The sequence below is a fragment of the Physella acuta genome, unplaced genomic scaffold (genome assembly GCF_028476545.2).
Source record: "Physella acuta isolate Inbredline_101_S28 unplaced genomic scaffold, ASM2847654v3 ptg000443l, whole genome shotgun sequence".
Classification (NCBI taxonomy): domain Eukaryota; kingdom Metazoa; phylum Mollusca; class Gastropoda; family Physidae; genus Physella; species Physella acuta.
In genome coordinates, this window is record NW_026731962.1 from 290,789 (window position 1) to 311,177 (window position 20,389).

Genomic DNA, 20,389 nt, shown 5'->3' on the forward strand with positions numbered 1-20,389 from the left:
TATAAACATCATTCATGCATTTTTCCCTTTGTGCTTAAAACATCAAATATTTTAAAAAGTAGAATTTTTTTAAAGCATTCCATTGCTGAATCAGAAGGCAATTTAAACTTTGCTGAGCATACCTGGATAAAAAGCTAATATTACCAAGATGAGTTTTTTTTTTTTTTTAATTTTTTTATCTATTGCCAAAGTCTTTGTAACCTGAGAAAAATAACTTTATGTTTTTTTCCCTCCTATAATAATACCTTTGTATAATTCATACTGTGTAGTTATTGTTCTAAAAGTTGATTTGAAGAAAATAAAACTCCTGATAATAATTGGACTTTTTGTTGTACATCAGATGAAAGAAAGTATCATTTATTGCTGTTTCATATTAACTGCTAAGTTGTTCAACATTGCTAGCAAATGAGTTAAATATTGATAAACTTTATTTGGTGTTCAAGTCCTTTAAATTAATTCAATTATTTTTTTTTAAAAAAACATTGAAAGAATTACAGTAATCTCTGTAGGGCTTCAATTTGGTGTTTTTAAAAATTGTTTAATTAAGAAATGGAAAATGAAACGAAGATGTATAAATATATAAAACAGACTTTAATACATACTCAACCATGCATAGAACTTAAACTTTTAGTTAAAAAAAATTCATCCAGATTAGCCAAACAATACAAATGTTTCCTTTCTAAATGCCTGCACTTGGCAATGAAAATGAAATAGTTGATCACAAAGTGGTTTCATTCATTTAGAAATAAGTTAAATGTACTTAATTGTAGCCAAGCAACAGCAATTATAAAAGGAAATAGCATGATGAGCAAACTATGCAGCAAAACAAGGAATGAATTTGCTTTCCTTAAATGTTTAAATAAAATTGGCCAGTTTGCTCAATATTAATGAGGTTTAATTTTATTTAAATACATTAAAAAATTGATCACATTGGCCGTCCACGACCTCTACCCATAGGTGCATCGTGTGCAGATTTTGGATTCTTAATGGTTTCATCAACAGATAGAATAAGACAGGTTGCTTCAGATGCAGCAGTTAGTGCATTAATTTTCACAACAGCAGGTTCCCAAACAAATGCCTCAAAATTATCTGAAATATCTTCTTGCAAGATATTCACACCAGCCCACCTTGATCCTGAAATGATTTAACATTATATTTGTAAACTTTATTTAATTAGATATTAAATTAATTATAAAAATATTTATTTAAAGATTATTATATTAAATAACAAAGGGGGAGATTTACATGATTAAATACTAGCAATTGCTTCTTTCTTCAACAGCCAGTTGACAGAAGAGAATTGTTCACTTATGTTTTCACACTAGAGAGCTAACTACACCTAGTCTAATAATAGAAGTTAAGATCTATGGCTACTACTGATCAAGTTTTATAACAAATATTTTTAGTCATGTGGCATTAAAAATTAACATAATGCTAAAAATAATGCACTAATGTATTTCTATTTAAAAACTTAAGTACCAACTTATTCAAATTTTTCAAACTAAAAATAATGCTCTTACCTGTTGCATGTTTCTGTCTCAATTTATTAAGAATATTTGTTGCATCAAATCCAGCATTGTCACACAGCTGTCTAGGAATAACTTCTAGTGCTTTAGCATATGCTGCAATGAGAAGCTGTTCTTTGCCTTGAATAGTTCTCGATTGCTCTCTCAGGTAACTTGACAATTCCATTTCAATAGCACCTCCACCTGTCAAAAAGGAATGAGAAATGGTCACCCCAAAAATGAACTGTTACTCTCAAATGTAATTTGCATGCTTTTAAATAAACTACTGCACTCAGGTTTGTATAACTATTTTTCAAGGACTCAAAAAAAAAAAGGTACACTGGAAAATTGTTTAATTACCAGCAACTACAGAATCATTCTTCATTGCTCTTCTAACAATCATTATAGCATCATGTAAAGATCTGTGAGTTTCTTCCATAAACTGCTCAGCTCCTCCTCTGATGATAATAGTGCAAGTTTTTGCTTGTGGGCAGCCTTTGAAAATATTGAATCTGAAGGAAAAAAAGACAATAAAAATGCAGGGATTAATAAAAAAAAACTGTGGGTGACAACAATCCAAATCGTATTATCACAAAAGCTGTATACCCTCCTCATTACACAAGTCCTACAATCCCAAAATATTTCATATGTAAGTCTGATATGCCTAAACTATGTATAATACATTCATTTCCACATAACAGATGCTCGGATGATTTTGAAGATAGCAGAAAAGATCTTACCCTATTATTAGCAAATTAACATATTTTGATTCAAACATAATAAACAAAAAAATGTGCCAACAATTATTCAAAATGAATTTCTTCTATTTTATTCATGTGGAACTAAATATTAGCCTTATAATCTCCACCACCCATGGATCTTATAAAAAAAAAAGAATAAAACAGCTTTCATTTACCTTTCACTGCCAACCTGGTTCTCCTCAAATAATTCACATGATCCAAGAACATCGGGAGTAAGGTTCTGTACTGAAGTTTGAATTGAACCACCACAAGCTTTCATGGTACGCTTCATGTCCTCTTCTGGAACCCGCCCAGCACAGAACATATCTCTAATGATATTAATGAAACAAAGCTAAATACATTTTTTTAAACTAATTAAACCAAAAAAATTATGTTGTAAAGGCATACTACTCATTTTATTACTTTATAAAAAATCTCCAAAGTCCAAATCTGAGTCATAATATCATAGTGACACACCACTTTATCATTCCTTAGCTAAGTTTAAAATCATTTCAGTTACTTATTAATAACTAGAGCTAGTAATTGGGCTCTTCCATGTATACAATTTAACTAAAAAGAAAAATTATTTCTTATCCTGAACTTTGTCAGCCTTACCTGTCTGCAAAATACTGAGTTGCAACATCACCAATTGGAAGTTTAGAAAGAACCACCTTTGCTCCAGATTTATGAATATTGTCAAGTTTCTCATACAGAATTTTCCACTCAGCATCAACAATATTTTGATACTCCTGTTGTTAAATATATTTTAAATTATGATTAATTTACAAATAAAAAAATAGTTATTGTTTCTGAAATTAAATTATCAAAGATTTCCTCGATAAGAAGGAGGGTTTTGTTAAGATTCAAATCTACAAAATACACCAAGAACAACCAAGCAATTATTTTGAAAACTAGAACCACAATAACTAAAAAATGTATTATTAAGTTTTATTTTTACCTGTACAGATTCTACTCTAACTTCAGCATTCTCTTTTTCAGCTTTCAATTCCAACTCAACATTCAGAAGAGCAATCTTAGGATTTTGATACTTTTTGGGCTGCATTTCAAAACCAGCATAACTAAATGTTTTTTTAAAAGCCACTCCAGCAACAAGAAGAGATTCCTGAAATAAATGTAACAGACATCAAACAAAACCTATTGAATCTATTCTTACCAGTATAGCCTGCAACACATTAGAAAATATTTTCATTTTATAGACATGTAAAACAGTTAAGTTCTTACTTCAAGTCCACCACCTTGGACTTTCTTAATACCAATCATGTTGAGAGGTAAGAGATCATCCAACATTTGGACAGCATCAACAACCATTTTAGAAAAATACTCCTTATGTCCAGCAACCAGTTTGGAACTCAAAGCAGTAGCAGCACATTTTTCTAAAAGTTCTCTCAGTTCTCTAAGAAAAAAAAGTTATAGTATTTACTTTGCACAAATGAAACAAAGACAGATTTATGAAAATCTGTTCCTATACAAATTATTAAAATAAAAGAGTGGCTTACTTTGTGTCATCCTTCTTTATGTGAACTGAAATATCACTAATCTTTTTCAGAGCCTGTTGGAAGTACAAATGATAAATGATTCAACACTTACATCAAAGTTCTTAAATTAAAAGATTATATTTTTTTGCAAGTTTTTAATCAGCTCACCATAGCTAATGCTTTGCGTACAGCACGCACAATGACTTGTGGATGCACACCTTCTTCAACAAATGGCTTAAACTGTTTAAGAAACTCGCCAGCCAGAAGCGTCACTGAAGTTGTTCCATCACCAACCTACAAGATAATGGCTTCATACAGTCATTTATTTTTAAATATTTATAAACCTACATAAAAGAAATATATAAGTATACAACTGACAATGATTTTACTCATTTGCTACTTATGTAACACACCCCTGTCACTACTAATGCAACCTATTACAAAATGACACACCACCATTATTGCCTTTTGTGCTTCTACTATATTTTCATGCAAAAAGCCATTATTGCAGTTTGTGCTTCTACTATATTTTCATGCAAAAAGTGCTTCTAGACTGTTCACACTTACTAAATATACTAAAGGAATGTGTGAGATTTCATCCCCAAAGAAACAGAAGTTGTCTCTCTTAGTTTAGGACCCAGTGAAGGTTTTTGAAATAGGGTTTAGCAGTGAATGAGTTAATACCAAATTTAATTTCCATTATTTTAGTAAAAGAAATTTTTCATTTTAAAATAATAGTATAGTTGCAATAGGATATAAATACCTCAGAATCTTGGGATTTGGCAATGTCAACCAGAGTTTTGGCAGCTGGGTGTATGATGTCCAATGTTTTAAGAATGGTAGCACCATCATTAGAGATCACAACATTTCCTGGTTACAAGATCAAAATCATTTAATGTTATTTTATATATTTAAGTAGAACAAGACATTATAACTATGTCAGCATGACAAAAAAAATATCAGAATATGCAGAAGTATGATTATATTTTTATAATGTTGAACATTCATCTTAAAATATGACAGATAAATTATTTGGCATCTCTTATTTGCTAAAAAAAAGGACAAAGGAAAAGGAAGCACTAAAATACTGGTGCTTTATAAAATGTTACCTTTTTCATCAATAATAAGCTTGTCCATTCCTCTGGGCCCAAGAGTTGTTCTAACAGCATCAGCAATAGTCAAGCAAGCATTTATGTTGCTAAGTATCTGAGGTTTACCCTGAGAGCTGTCAGTTCCTTCTTTCAGGAGAATAATTGGAGCATTCTAAAACATATAAGAGATTGTATTAACCCCAAAATTTAGCACTAATACAAAATTTTTAAAACAGATCCAACCATGAACAAGAACTAGAGAAAAAAAATTACTCTTAAAGCTCTTAAAGTCTGTCTGTATTTGGTGTGTTCATGCTAATTATGTAATCCTAATGTTTTTGTCTTAAAATCGATTACTTTTTAGTTGAGCCAGAATAAAAGAGCAACTCTATAGTCTCAGTTTCTTCCAGGCAGCTCAGGTGGAGCAACCCCCCCCCCCTTCCCCAAAGCAAAAAGGCCGGAAGAAACACTGGTTTCAATTTATTTAAATTCAAGTAGTCATAGATTGTTTTCCTTCAACTCATAGAGGCCCCCCCCCCCCCCCCCCACGAAATAAACCAAGGCTACAAAATGGTTTGATATTGCTATTTTCCAGCTGCGAGTTGGCTTCTTTTGGTGTAATAGGCAGTACTTTAGAAGTGATCAAGGAGTTGATACATTAAAAGTGTTAAAATTATTATTTGTCTGACAATACTCTTACAAAACGAGGGTGCTAGAAGTAGTATTCGAAAATAGATCTAATAAGATCATTTAGTGTTTCATTGGCTCAGGGTTTGGGTAAGAAGTTGAGCCTTAATCTTATCATACTTATGTTAAGAAGGGATAGATCAAGATCTAGAGTAAAGTTCCGCGTGGGATCACACATAGCGAAAAATTCCAAACTCCCGATTTTTATCGGGCGCTATTTTGTAACCGTTTCACACAGAAACAAACCGAAAGTACTTTATTACTCCACTGCCATTCTACTCTAATATGCATGAAGTATTTTGTATTCATACACATAGTATTTGAGATATTCATGTTTTAGTGACGAACCTGCTTGGGATCAACTTTTCCCACTTTTTTTTTTGCTTGAGATCACCTGTCCCTGCTTGGGATCACTAGCGTATTTTTTACGTTTTGATCCAATTTTAACAATTGAATTAACATTTTACACATTTAAACGTGTTGTTGATTGTATAATTAATTAATAGATTGCAAAACTAAATAAAAAACATGTTAATTAAATTTATTAACTACACATTACGGATGACCCAGTGATGACTCAAGGGACGCAACTATAACAATCATAACAAAGGGACGTAACAATCACTAACATGACATAACTTAACATTTGCTTAACATATGATTGGATGAGAGATACAAACTAGATTTAGAAGAGGTAGATGATTGAAATAATTTAAAACAACAGAAAAAAATAGAAAGTATACAGATTCTAGGCTTAGCTTGAAATATAGAGCATCTAGATCTAGGCTAGTCTAGCTCAAGTCGTAGGTGTACCCAGCGAGGTTAAAACACAAAAATCGTTACCCCAGCTGGGATCACCCCCATTTCACCTCCAAGATTGTTTTAATAGCCTTAACTACAGTATTTTCAGTGTCCCGCACATAAATAGAAGCTATTTATAGTTAACCTAGTTATAAAAGCTTTGATTGGTTGGTTTTATTCATCTCATCCGGGACCTAGTGCTTTTCATAGGGGGGAACTAGAATGGCCAACGACGTCATACCTCGAAACTTGAAAATTTAAAAACTAGTCTTCCAGAAGGAGGGAAACAAAAGAATTTGACCTGGATATATTTAGAAATGGACATGTTTACAGCAGATATTGGTAGTTTCGTATAAAACATCCAAACAAATATTATACGAAGCGATAAACAGGAATGTGATCCCACCGAGGTTTTGATCTCACGCGGAACTTTACTCTAGAGGTTATTCTGCCTTTGACTACTTATCTTACGACTTACACTACTGCTTGTTTCAACATGATTCCATTATTGTGGGATTATCAGACACTGTTATAACACACAATCTACCCTAAACATGTTTTAGTTATTAGTAGATCTATCACTATCACCTGCAAACTTTTTACACCCCCCCCCCCTTGGAAAGTGAAGTGAATGAAATGAGCTTCTACCAGTTTTTACTTCTAGTCTGTTGTATTTATTTATATATATATTAGAGCAGTAGAACTTTAGATTACACATAGATCTACCCCACAGCCAGTAATTTTTCTATGTAGTTTAAACATGATTTTTTTTTTGTATGGTTATTCATTAATTTCTATGGGAATATTCTAGAATTTGGTTGCCTGTAACCGGCATTTTTTCTTTAAAAAAATAGTAATGAATATAAACAAATAAATACATTTTCAACATATTTATATAAATGTCATATGCAAAACTTTTAATATAGTGATCGATGATCACGTTTACAAACGGATTGTTAAAGATACAGTTAAATTAATTCAATTTACCATTCTAGCCATTGTTGTGGAATTCGTTTGGCCTAGGAACGGTAACTGTGTATAAACTTCCGTTAGTCGTTTGTGAAATGTTTTCGACTTTTAAAACATTATTATTTAATTTTTACCTTTATCTCGACTTCTATCTGTTCCGTAGCTGGGGTAGCCTACAATGTTCTGGCTACTCGATTAGACGCATTCATTCTTTTCCCCACCATCTTAAGTGTCTCACCGAGTTTTAATAATGTCTTTTTTTTTTATTTTACTTGATACATTTTCTTTTGCCTAGCACTGTGCACGAAAATGTTAGCTAGGCCGAGCCCTTAGGACTACACACAGCACATGGCCTTGTTACTTGTCCATATCATTTGAGCTTTTTTAAAAACGATTGTCAACTGGCAATCCAAAAGTTCAATCGACTATATGATTTTGTCACGAATGTCAATGACACTGTAAATTACTATTACTGATCATATTATGTTTATAAAGTATGCAACATTCTCACTTTGGTTATGATTGCAATTATCTTTGTTACCCTGGCAACACCGGGCTTATTATGAGATTATCAAGATGTTTTTTAAATTATTTTTTAATTTATATGTTCAAATCCGGGTCCAAGTGAGTAGAACGTCCCTGAGTCCACCCAGCTCTGATGGGCAACTTATTCAAGTCAGGAACAGGGCCGACGCTGAATTGTTTGCTTATGAATGTATGGATGGAATAACGATGAATGTGTCCATATTTTGAAGATTTTATTTTGAACCATGACCCCTTTGTTGAAATAAACAAGGTACACAACTCGTCTCTTCCCCTAAAACTAGTCACCGTAGCTAACAATAACATGGCTTATCTCGATTTGGCCAGTGTCCCTCTAGCGTCGACTTGCCAGTTAGTGATTCGTGTGGTTTCATAGGGTTGTTGTTTTTGTTATTTCATTCTAAAGGACTGTAGCCAATAAAGCAGTCATCTCTATTAAAAATATACCTAAATAAATACATCTTATCACGGGTAGAATTGATAATCCATCACGTGCAACTTGAAAAAAACACGTACACTCTATTTTATAAGTTACAGTTTCTATTTTATAAGTTACAGTTTAACCACCCCCTCTCGTTTGAACGTATACCGACATCACATCCCGATTGTCCTTGAACGCTGAATAAACTATAGCACGTATTAGTTCAAAGGTGAGTTGTACTTCTGGTTGTGGGTCGGTTACTCGAGGTCTGTCTGTTTACACACAAGTGTATTCGGGCCCAGAATGTATCAATCACTACATAAATCTTGGTGGTTGTTAATAACACGGCAAGTTTTGAACATAGTAATGTGCGTCTATCGCACCATTATACACAATAACCTAGAATTTATATAAGCTGCTTCACGTATAAAAATGCATGCAACAATATACAACATCGTTTATTATATTTGTAACAGTTGGATTACACACCCGTGGATAAAAAAAAAGCTCCACAGATTTATAATAGTAATCAGTTTATGAACACTGTCATAAGATCTATTTAGGGATTTTTTTAATCATACGAAAATAAATCGTTGTTGATTAAAGGTCACAAAGTTCCATTTAGAAAATCGCCTAATGAAGCGATCGAACAATAAATAGTAAGTTGTAGAACTATATAGGCCGATCAATGATCCAGTGTAAAGATATTTAATCACTTTTTGCAATACCTTCTCTTAATCATTTCAAAATATATTTTCTTTTTTCGTATATATATATATATATATATATATATATATATATATATATATATATATATATATATATATATATATATATAAGTTAAGTAAGCACAGGCATCCATCACTCGTGACAAATTAAATGTCACACTAAAATAACCTGGGGATACATGAACATTATCTTGACAATTATTTAATAAACTATTATAATAGAAAAGCATGACTAATCAAGACCGTTGCCATTAGATTTTTGTTTACTATACTGAAATATCTTTTAAGTTTAGGGATTGAGAATGATAGCAAAAATTCCAAGAGGTAAGTTAGAATTTCCCATAACAACAATGGTTCAACCTCCGAAAAGAGACTGGTACAATTAACAGCCAATCACGAAGGTTGTTGTGTTTGTTTTCTATTATAGCTGGGGAATTCCCTATATTGCCGGGTTGGCTAGTAGTTAATTTGTGGGGGGTTTTTTTTTTTGGCTGTTCGTCAACATATTTTGATTAAAGAAGCGTTATCAAGATAGCGATACCGGTACTCCACATTTCTGGTTTAAAATTTATGCAGACTTCATCCTGTACACGTGTATCTTATTTATTATTATTGGTCAAGCCTACAGAACAATAGGCCTACTTAAAAACAAAATGTAATGGGATGTCATAAGTATTCATTCTACAAAACCACATGGTTCTAATCTATGCTGTTAAAACATTACGTAGTTATTTTTCAAAGAGTTTTTTTTTTAACTATGTAATTGTTAAACGGAAAACTACTGACTTAGTTTAGTATTAGTATTACTATTTCCAAACGTGAGGTTCAACAAATGGCTTACTGCCCTTTGACATGTTTCCTACACCTATGCAAACTAGGCCTAGCAATAAATATAAGCAAGGCCACTTTTGGCTTGCATGTTGTTTTTTGTATACAAGGTTGTAGGAAGTAAATTAAAAATAGTAAATAGGCTAAGTCTCATTTTGTAGACCACACAGTGCAGTGCAACAAAAATAATCTGGATTCATTGTTGGCTCACTTTTGTATGATTTAAACAAAAGATTAACCTTAACATAGGGTTAAAATAAAACATTTTAAAAACATTTGAGTTCTTTCACTCAGTTTAATTCTGTCTATGTCCAAGAGCTCTTACATAATCATTGTTTTAACTTAGCCTGGACGTTTCTATAATATAGGATTAGGAGTGTTCCATTTTATAATTTTTCTATCCTAATGCTTTGTTTAACCTGTTAGTCTTATCTGAATAGATGTAATTTGAATACTCTTAGCTTGTATATTTATCTACCACTCAATAACTAATTTTTATAGAGATGATTAGTTTTAAACTCTATCTGGTCAGTTTCCAAACAGAACAACAAAGTCACACAAGAAATATACATAAAAGACAAAATAAATTTTTAACCTTTATTACACAAAATAGTCAACAATATAATATCACATCAGGTTTTCTTAAATATAACAACTGAAAAATGATCACAAAAATTTGTATTTTTTGTAACTATTATTAAACATTAAAATTCAGAAAGTCTTTTTCATATTCTTAAGTCAATTTGTTGTATTTACAAAAACAGCATGTGACATCTATTTACACTTTTGTACAAACACATAATTGGTGACGAGAAATATTACATGATTAAAACCACACAAGTACCTAATCATTAAAGTTATAATAAAAGTAAAAACTTTAAAGCCATTCAATAAATAGTAATTCACAAAGCAAACTTTAAAAATACTCAAAAATAGTCATAAAAATGGCTGGTTATCCAGAAGGCAATGACGGTATTTCATTAAGACTTTATTTACAGCAAAAAAATGTCAAATCAGTAATAACTTATAAACAAAATCATTATTGTATTGCTGTCGTTTTTGTTCAACATTTTTATAAATCGTGTTTGAGTTAATTTTTTAATTTTTTTAATTTTAAGGTACAATGTGTAGTCTCAACAGTGATTGACAAATGAGAATGAAATTATACAGGGTGAACTTCTTGTTCTACAACTATATTTAACTACACCTGTTTCAATTACATTCTGATGAATGCATAAACAACACCTATGACTTTGTTTTACAAATATTCAAACAATACTTAAAAAGTCATAATGGTTAATTATTTACAGTAAATTTTAAAATGAATAATTTTAAAGAAGTATTTAGTGAAAAGTTGAGTATAGAAAAAAAAAAATCACTATAAAAAAATTATCAGAGTAGGATTCAAGTTTTTGGCAGTAAAATTTTCAGTGAACATCAGTTTTAAAGGATATCACAGATACCAAGATTAATAACTAAATAAGATACTGCATGACAGTACAGAAATTTTCTAAAATGTTCACAAAACACTGATATGTAGATTTTACGTAAATCATGGACTTGTTAACATTGTTCAAGTGATGTGGAAAAAAACTATGACATTGATATTGGGAAATAACTACGAGGTTACTGGGAAACAAATGATCATAATACTGAAGAAACAAAATTAACAAATTAGCTCTATTATTTGTACAACAGCTTCTTACAGTTACTACAAAAATACTTGTATTAACACGGAGTAGCAGCTTTCTATGTACAACTATCATTGAATAACACAGAACTACTCAATGTACAATAAGTTCAGCTTTAAACTACTCAAACAACACACAGCAACTAGACTAATATTTACATAATAGATTTAAATGGATTTCTTTTGTGGAGAAAAATAGAATGTTTTACTGTGAAGAATGTACTGTAGGAAACAAAATAATGAAAATATAAACTGAAAATTACAAGGAATGATAGTGATAAATGCCTGAGAAATGCATACTAGAAATAATACAATTTTGTAAATGATCAACAGAAAACTTCAATTTTTTTTTACAGATCATTTAGTTTCTAAATAGCGTTGGCTATTTAAAAAATATTTTGAGTAACCATCATTTTCAATCAAATTAACAATATGGTTTAGTTGTCCACATACTTTTGAGCACAGTATAAAAAAAAAGCTGTAAATGTATTTACATGAAATGCATGCTTTAGTATGTGTCAAGTGTCTTTATGCTGCATATATGATGCCACAAGTAGAAATAAACCAATTTTAAAAGTTTTGAAAAAACCTTCTTTGAAAAATAACTAAGAGTCATTTTTTAAAATTGAAAGACGATTGAGAATGAAGTTTGTCATTTGTATAAAAACATAATTTAAAATTTCTTTTCAAACAGCAGAGACAAAATAAAACGGATGCTCTAGTTCTTCAATATTATCAGATGTTTTAGAAAAAACTGGTGGCAGTAAAATGTATTATGTATGGAGAGCACTTTCATTCTGTGCCTCAGAGTCAAATAAGGTAGGGTTTGAAACCTAAATCTTTTGGTAAGGCACAAAATAAAAGCTTCAAAAGCCAAACAGAATTTTTTGTCTTCAGAAGAAAAGGTAATTAAACATTAAAAACTGTGTTATTAATACAAAGGGGTTTAAAAACATAATTTGAGACAAGAGTTATTTAACTAATCAGTTTATATAAGAGTGTTTACAAAACAGCCATGGCTATGTTGCTGTTATTTATTAAATGTCACATGTGAGATTCATGTTTTTCTGTTCTTTTTAATTGTCAACCCTCCATTGTTGTCACCACTTTCTACTTTCAAAATGACTGAGTTGACATAGTCCGTTGTATTGCCAGCAATCAGATTTTCTATTTGGAAAGGAAGGAAAAATCATTAGAAAAATGTATCATTTGAAAATTATATTTTATTTTGTCACTTCCAAAGAAAAACAAATCTTTTTAATAAGTTAAGCCAAAATTAATAAAATAAATACTCACTGTAATTCTGGTTAATGTTTTCTTCAATCATAGTCATCAGTGGACTACATGGGTAGAAAGGCTTTGCCTGATTAAGTAGTACTTGAGCCCGGTCACGAATATGTGGCCAGATAAATCGCAACACTGTGTTCAGCTGACCTGAAGAAAAATATCATCATCATGAACAAGTTTATCACTTCAAGGGGAAACATTGTAGGCAGCAAAACTAGAAAATTATCATCAGTAATTTTATTGACTTCTTTTCTTTATTCAAACTTTTTTTTCCAAAATCATGTTCCTACTAACACATACATTTGTTACTTTGATATGACTAAATAAATGCCACTAAAAATTTTAAAACTAAAACAACGTTAACATTAAAAAAGCACTGTGATATTGCACCACAGATGTATCAGATTATTTTCCTGAGTATTTCTGTTAACTCAAAAAAATTTGATTATAATTCCTTGACATAAAACTACTCTCAAACTGAATGTAAAAATAAACTTACTGTGTTCTTGCTCTAGTCCATACAACTTGATTTTGTTGGCTTCATGCTGGGCTTTTTTCTTTAACCTGCATGCCCTTGACGCCAGCTTGTTTTTCTCCTTCCGTGACTCGTTTCTTTTGGCAGTTGGTACGTCTGAGCCCAACTGACAAGCGTTGATCTGACGGTTGAGTTTCATCAACTGATGTCCAATCATAAACAGCTTTCTGGGGTTGGGTGTAATCTCATTGCCGTCACCTTTTCTTGCCTTCCCGCCATGCCGGATACCAGCGATGGATGTGTTGCACTCATCAAACACTGGGTCTTCAAAGTCGTTCAAAACATGGGGGTCTGCCGGTGACTCCACTGAAAGCTTAAGCCTTGTTCCTTTAGGGCCTTTTGATTGCACGTTGTACTGCCAGAAGTATTGTTTTTGTTTTTTGCCCATGGCAATGAGGGACTCACACTCAGTAGGGGACATGTCCACAATGTCTGCATCTAAACAAACAAAAAAATTAGGTCAACAACCATAAATCCTAGTTCAAGTGTTAACTTTAAAAAGATACATAATATTAACACTATTCTCTAAATATCAGAATTATTAATTTTCTATGTGATTTTATTCTTACCGATATCTGAGTACTCATCATCACTTCCATCTTCATCTTTACCACCATATGAAGATGAGCATTCATCATCATCATCAGATATTTGACTAGAACTGCCTGAATCTGGAAATATAAATTTAATATTATAATATAAAAGTATTATCAGCAACCAAGCATTAGTTTACATAAACACAAACTTTTTAAAAAAACTGTCTTGGAATGTGGGCCTATTAGATCAAGGTTTGTGCTAAATTTATCTTCGCTATATTTTTTCCCCTCATCGTTAAGTTCGTGAGTACGAACTATGCCAGGTATAATAAAATATTGGTTAGTTGTTTGGTCTACTTGTATAAAAATAGGCTTTATTTCTTACTGCGACTATAGCGGGGGGGGGGGGGGGGGGGGGCATCAAGGTTGATAAGAAAAATAACCACTTTTGTTACCTTTTAATACTGACAAAATATCGTTCCCAAGAACGGGAAAAGTATCAAATAAAACAGTAGCGGCGGTGTCCATCTGGTTTTGTTTACCGCTTTATTTTTTCATCTGACAATCTATCAATTTTTGAACCCACGCCACATTAACAACATAAACAAATGACAGCGTATTTATTATTTAATTATATCTAATGTAGCTCGACGGCGGTATGGGAAATTCTAAAGGCTAGGGAGAATTTCCAAAACGGATCTTAATATCCAGGAACAAATTTTAATCTGGAATTCTATAGTAATGCCAAACACTCAACGCATCAGTTCCTCTTCCTCAATTGTATTCACTGGAATAGTTCATCCGTAATCCTTACACGAATAATGTACAACTACCGTCAACTCGAATGACCTTTCACCTATTCTCTATATACATATGAATATATTCCCAGGATGTTAATTACAAATACATAGGCCTACTTGTTCTTCCTTGATCGCTCATATTTTTTAAAAAAATTTTTATAGCAAATACTAAAAACACAACGAAGATCTAGATTCTAGGTCTCAGCGAAAGGAGTGATAGATCTAGAACAAATTAAATCCCAACCGGTACTGGGTGAAATCGCTTCTAAATACTTGAATCTATCACACATCGGGCAATTAACAACGTCCATCTGTTACAATCTCGCCGGTAAACGAAATAATTAAACTAACGGAAAACTGATGAATTAGACTATTTCGTTAAAAGCTTTTAATCTGTCATTAGATTAAACGCTAAAGCACACATAAATCCTCTTCTCGCTAAAGTTTTAAAACTTGATTAATAAACCCCTAAACTCAGATGGGCTACTTGTTTGTGTAAAAAAAAAAAAAGAAAGAAAAAAAAAACAGCTCGTATCCTAGAGTGTGGGGTGTGCTGTGAGTAGGGAGTGGTAAAATTGAGGAAATGACTAGGTATGCTCAGTACAAGTCAACAACATACCGCTAGGCCTAACTTCAAGGGTTGGGCATGGGGGTCGTGTTTCATTGCTACTCTCTACAAAAGACTTTTTTTTTTAAATTAATTTTTTAGCGGTTCATCTATGTATTTACAAGGTTCTTGGCAAAACGGGCAGAAGAAAAAAAACAGATCTCCCCCCCCCCCTCACAGCCTTAAGTAACGTCAAACCTGTAAAAATATCCATATTTGTTATTTCATTTACCTGTGTCACAATTAATATGTAGAGTAGACCTAAAATGATCACTTTTTATTACAATCTACAGTTTTTATAGATCGATCATTTTAGTGACTGTTATACATCTATCATGGTGATGTTTATACACCTGAGTTTAAACCTTTTTAACAATTGTTTATGAACTTGGTTACTAAGCTGAACAATGAAAAAAATAAGGTGGAGGGAAACTCAATATAAAGCAGCATTTTATAACGTGCGTGGACGGGTTAACCGTTTGTAGTTAACTCGCTTACAAAACAACTGGAAAGGGGGCGCTACTCTCCGCTGAATCATTCACAACACTGGTGTGTAAAACTGGGTCAGAGGTCACGACCCTACACAGAATCAACACCTAGGGTACAAAGTCTACTCCTAACCACACCACTCCTTGTCCTCCCGCTGTATCACACAAAACATTTGAAGTGGCTAGATCTATCGCCATCTTTTCCATCGCCAAAACATAGTATTAAGAAAAAGTAGGCCTAATCTGAATGTAATAACTATTTTGAGAAAAAATGTTTCTGGCTGACCAGTAGCCTAGAATCACGTAAGGACAATGACCTGTGGTGACCGTATTTGGTGTTTTCCTTCCCTAACCGGTAGGGCTACTCTGTATAAGCCCGACAAAATCAATTGTTATTCTTGGAGAGAAAATAATCGAACAAGACGTCAACAAATGATAATCAATAAAACCTGCCAAGATCGATGAAAACCTAATCAACCTAATCAAGGTCAGGGTTACAAAAAGTGGGATGTTGTAAACAGCGAAAGGTTACCAGACAGAAACCTTTTTTTTTTATTACACGAGACACCTTGACCTTGCGTTCGCGAACCGGTATTGACTTTGTTTTTACTACTAGCAGATTGTAGTAAGAAATTGTAAAAACTTGTTGTGAGTCTTTTTAAAAAAAATCCATTCCTATCAATAGTAGGCTCACGATTCCATCACCAGCGCCGGCTGCTGAATCAATACAGCCATACTCACCCCAAGACAGTACTGACTCACTGTTCTCTAAAGTGACTGAGTCACTACATGATTTAATCAACTTACTCATTTCCATTGGGAATGAGGTTATCCCATTGATTAAAATTTTGTTAATACAATAGTAATAGAACACAAATCTGACCTCCAATAAAACTTGGTTAAAAATAATATGATGGTAAACTAAACTCTTTGTAAATAAGAGAAATAAGTCTCATTGAGGGGGTTCCTAGAAACTGATCCTTAATAAGTGCTAAAAAATTAAATGCATATATAACATGAGAAAACCCATGTTTATAACCAGTGATAGTGTGTTATATTAGACTCTGGGTTTGACAATACCAGATTGACAAATTATTAAAATAAAGTTGCTGGTTACACTACCAACATTTTAAAGACTTATATTAAAATCTAGAAAAATATTTGGGGGAAATACATACCAAAACGTCTTCTCTTTTTCATCAAATGCGTTTCATCAGGGTTGTGAATGAAGTTTTCAATGTCTTTCCACTTCTCTTCAGTTGATTCCTCCTTTACCAACAGTTCCTGTTTAAACATAGGCCTGAACTCTATTCCAGGTGAGAGTGGTTCCTGTTTGATCTGACCACTGCTAGTTCTTTTCGGGGCACCAGAGGATGGCACAATCTGTGCAGGTACCTCAACAAGGGTTGTGTAAGTGGACTTTGTAGAGTTATGGGGCTCTAACTTGACTGTCTGTGAAAAAGGGTTACAGAGAAGCTTGTGGAGATTTGGCGACTGCGACTGGAGATCTTTATGACATTCGTCATTATCGTTTGTGGAAATATATTTCTCCTCTTTTGTCTTTTTTACAGGCGCCACAACACCAATCAGTGGGGGCTGTGAGGCCCGAGGTGGGAAGTTGTGTTTAACTGGACCAATGCTTGTGACATAAGTCTGTCCGACATTGTTCAAATCCTTCTGATGATCAACACTAGAGCTACCTAACGCGGTAAATCTCCTTGTTGAATCAGATGGGCACATGACATTTATTGGAGAACAATCTGCTGTATTTGACGACACAGAATGACAACTACTTGAATTCACTTCATTGCACAAAAATTCTAAAGGTGAATAGCCCATTTTGCTGTCATCTTGGTCTAATCCCAAAACATCATTTACAAAAGACAAGTCCGGCTCAAGGTTAAGCTGAGCCAGGGTGGCATTTGCTCCAAAGGCATCAGTTCCTTCATGTAATGGCGTATTTTCCAGTTTTTCTGACCAAAACAGTTCAGACGTAGAGTTTAAACCAGCTTGCAGTGTGTTCATGACATCTGGTGTCAACAAATTCTGGAGTGTACTGTCCTCTATTTTGTCATCAAGATTACCCATATCTTCTGAAAGTGCAGATTCAACACTTGGGTTTGAAAAAGGTCTGGTATTTCTACAATAAACGTTTCTATCAACTCTGTCGTTCTCATAGATTGATGTATTTGGGCTGGTAACATTTATCTGCCCAGGACTTGGTACAAACATATCCATTTTTGTTACTGTAGCTGTAGGCTTCTGTTGATGATTGAAAGATGAATATAGAATTAGATCAATTTTTCATTCTTTAATTAGAAAATCTAAAATATATTCAAGGTATATTTCTCAAAACAGATATAGTTCACAGTCTATCTCCACCCCCCCCCCCCCCCACAACCCAGTTTTAAAATGTCAACTCACTGTCCTCACACTATTAACCAAAATTCTAAGTTGAAGTAAACAGATACAACTTAAGCCCATTATCTTTTAAATAAAACAGCTTAACAAATTTCATTACTCACTTTTAAAGTCATAGGCACATAATCAGGTGGGAAGAATGGCTGTGACGAGTTCACACCTGACGGAGTTTGAGCCAATCTTGATTTTAATGGAATGACTGGATATTTCTGTGAATACTCAGGATAGATGTTGGATAATCTTCGCGGGCTATGGAAAGAATAGAAATGGGTAAATAATCTATTTCGACACAAAATATGACTATAAAATACTTTTAAGTACAAATGAACAGCCATAACTGTTTATCTTAAACTGCATATATTTCATTAAAGTTTTTAACTGCGAAGTGCCAACTGATGGCAATGTTTCACCCTCGAATCTAAGTTGATGTGTTTGCTCGGTTATTATTAAAGATAGGTAGGCCCTATAGGCTATACTTTATATATATATGTATATTAAATACATATATTTACCCTATAGCCAATATACGTGTATATATAATCATAATAACAGAAAATCATGTTATACAACTCACCGCTGTCTGTTTAATTTATATGAAGTTCGTAGTGTATTAACTACTTCCTTAACCGGTAGTGGCAATAAGTTGTGAGAAAGTTTTGGTAAATCCATTGTATTTTAAATGTTTTACTTTTAGTAGTACTGTATTGTAAAGCCGAAGTTTAATTATTTATAGTCAAATCCTTATCAGTACAGTACATAACACAACAGTATTCTTAAGTCTTAAATTAATAGAATCTAGGCATATCCTAGTGGATTCTAGATCTAGTAGAGTAGACACAGCTGCACAATTCAAAAAGTAGAAATAGATCTACTTAATAGAAAATAATTGCTCACATACAAATAGAATTAAGTGAATACAAATATTGAAAGTTCCCAATGATCAAGTCAAGTTACAATAATCCAAAAGAAAATTTACGGCAAACAATAGACTTGCACAACTCAAAACTAGCCAATAGAATACTATAGACTATAGATAGAATAAAGAGAAGGATCTAAAATCTAATCTAGATATCTAGATCTAGGTAGAAATTTACATTTAATGTTTATCCTCTTTTATTATCTATATCTAACTTTAAGTTAAGCCAAGGCAGACTGGTACCGCCAGTCACCCATGATGTAAAATAGTGAAGTGGGAAATTCCGTTTAGCCAAAACACAGGCCAAAGGAGTGGACTTAGCCCACGCTCCGCATGCCTGATTCATTCCCTCGCGCCATTACTCTTTTTTCTTAACGAGGTCACCCAGGTCACGTTGTGTTGCAGAACGTAAACAAAGCAGATTTTGAGAGAAACACGTTATTTTCGTTAAGCAGATGAAATATTGTATTTTTATTAATGTTATGGCTTATCCGTATTCTTAAGCTTCAAGCCTTATTCATTTGTACTGATATGTACGAGCTATTTTTGTGTTCGAAACTTCTAGAAAATGATCATTTAGTTAGGCTCATTTTTTTTTCTAGACTACTCTTCCAGAATCTGTCGAACTAGAATCTAGCTGGTGAAAACAGAGTGTTCATCACTTATTCGCAGCTAGTTAAGGAATATCAATATATCTCACACAATAAAATACATTTTAGAAAAATATACTCACTTTTTAAACAATAATATCCTTTTAGTTTGATGTAAGTTCAAAAAAATCTTTTAGATTGAAAGATCTTTCACCACTTTATGTACTAGGTTGTCGTGCTCGCAACGTTGGTTTGTTTTGATCGGTCCCGTGACTTGTTCACGGAAATATATCGACGTCAGCGAAAATCGACCAATGGGAAAGCGAAACTTCTAACCGAAAATTTGTCACGAACGCGTTAGGATACAATTTGCATACATAAGTTTCCGTTGAAAAAAAAAGTTTTCTTGTGCAACTCAAAGTCATCTGAAGATTATTGGAGATAGCAAACTGAAAGTTCCAAATAATAATAAATAACTTTAGAAAATAGCTAGTATAAACATAATTCTGCTATGTTCTAAGTATTCTTATATTAAAAAATTGTTTACGTTATCTATAAATAGAAAATTACATCATATCACAGGAACAAAAAAAAATCGGTGAAGGTCAGTAGGCGTCAACAACATGTTGTTGGCATACGTCACTAAAAATTTGAATGCAAATTTTTTTATAAAAGTCATGTCACGGTAACGTCCATAGGCATGACCTCTG

At 32.8% G+C, this 20,389-nt stretch overlaps 2 protein-coding genes across 3 annotated transcripts; both read right to left on the minus strand.

Annotated features, from left to right (window-relative positions):
* Positions 1-574: 574 nt before the first annotated feature.
* Positions 575-7,391, minus strand: LOC131943146 (T-complex protein 1 subunit eta). The gene is made up of 12 exons (XM_059303150.1): positions 7,308-7,391; positions 4,851-5,004; positions 4,505-4,611; positions 3,910-4,035; positions 3,763-3,815; positions 3,488-3,659; positions 3,204-3,368; positions 2,861-2,994; positions 2,422-2,574; positions 1,866-2,017; positions 1,521-1,709; positions 575-1,134 (listed from the first exon to the last, which is right to left on the minus strand). Exons 1-12 carry the CDS (start codon positions 7,317-7,319, stop codon positions 926-928), a joined length of 1,626 nt encoding a protein of 541 aa, XP_059159133.1. The 5' UTR covers positions 7,320-7,391; the 3' UTR covers positions 575-925.
* Positions 7,392-10,392: 3,001 nt separating this feature from the next.
* LOC131943141 (uncharacterized) lies at positions 10,393-19,981 on the minus strand. Of its 2 annotated transcripts, none has more exons than XM_059303146.1 (7): positions 19,823-19,981; positions 18,278-18,422; positions 16,931-18,014; positions 13,891-13,992; positions 13,286-13,759; positions 12,796-12,933; positions 10,393-12,666 (listed from the first exon to the last, which is right to left on the minus strand). In XM_059303146.1, the coding sequence occupies exons 2-7, from the start codon at positions 18,287-18,289 to the stop codon at positions 12,557-12,559; spliced, it is 1,920 nt and encodes a 639-aa protein (XP_059159129.1). In that variant the 5' UTR covers positions 18,290-18,422; positions 19,823-19,981; the 3' UTR covers positions 10,393-12,556. The 2 variants fall into 2 exon arrangements, with proteins under 2 accessions (XP_059159129.1, XP_059159128.1); XM_059303145.1 differs by lacking the exon at positions 19,823-19,981 and adding an exon at positions 18,748-18,958.
* Positions 19,982-20,389: the final 408 nt, after the last annotated feature.

What these genes read in the sequence shown, in the direction of transcription:
- LOC131943146 (XM_059303150.1), bottom strand. An exon ending in AACCAGGTTGGCAGTGAAAG is followed by an intron (nt 2,018 to 2,421) that starts GTAAATGAAAGC and finishes TTTTTCCTTCAG; the next exon opens with ATTCAATATTTTCAAAGGCT. An exon ending in GAGACAGAAACATGCAACAG is followed by an intron (nt 1,135 to 1,520) that starts GTAAGAGCATTA and finishes AAATCATTTCAG; the next exon opens with GATCAAGGTGGGCTGGTGTG.
- LOC131943141 (XM_059303145.1), bottom strand. Translation starts at nt 18,842, where the DNA reads ATGGATTTACCAAAACTTTCTCACAACTTATTGCCACTACCGGTTAAG. An exon ending in TGGACTAGAGCAAGAACACA is followed by an intron (nt 12,934 to 13,285) that starts GTAAGTTTATTT and finishes ATTTTTCTTCAG; the next exon opens with GTCAGCTGAACACAGTGTTG. An exon ending in AAACATTAACCAGAATTACA is followed by an intron (nt 12,667 to 12,795) that starts GTGAGTATTTAT and finishes CTTTCCAAATAG; the next exon opens with AAAATCTGATTGCTGGCAAT.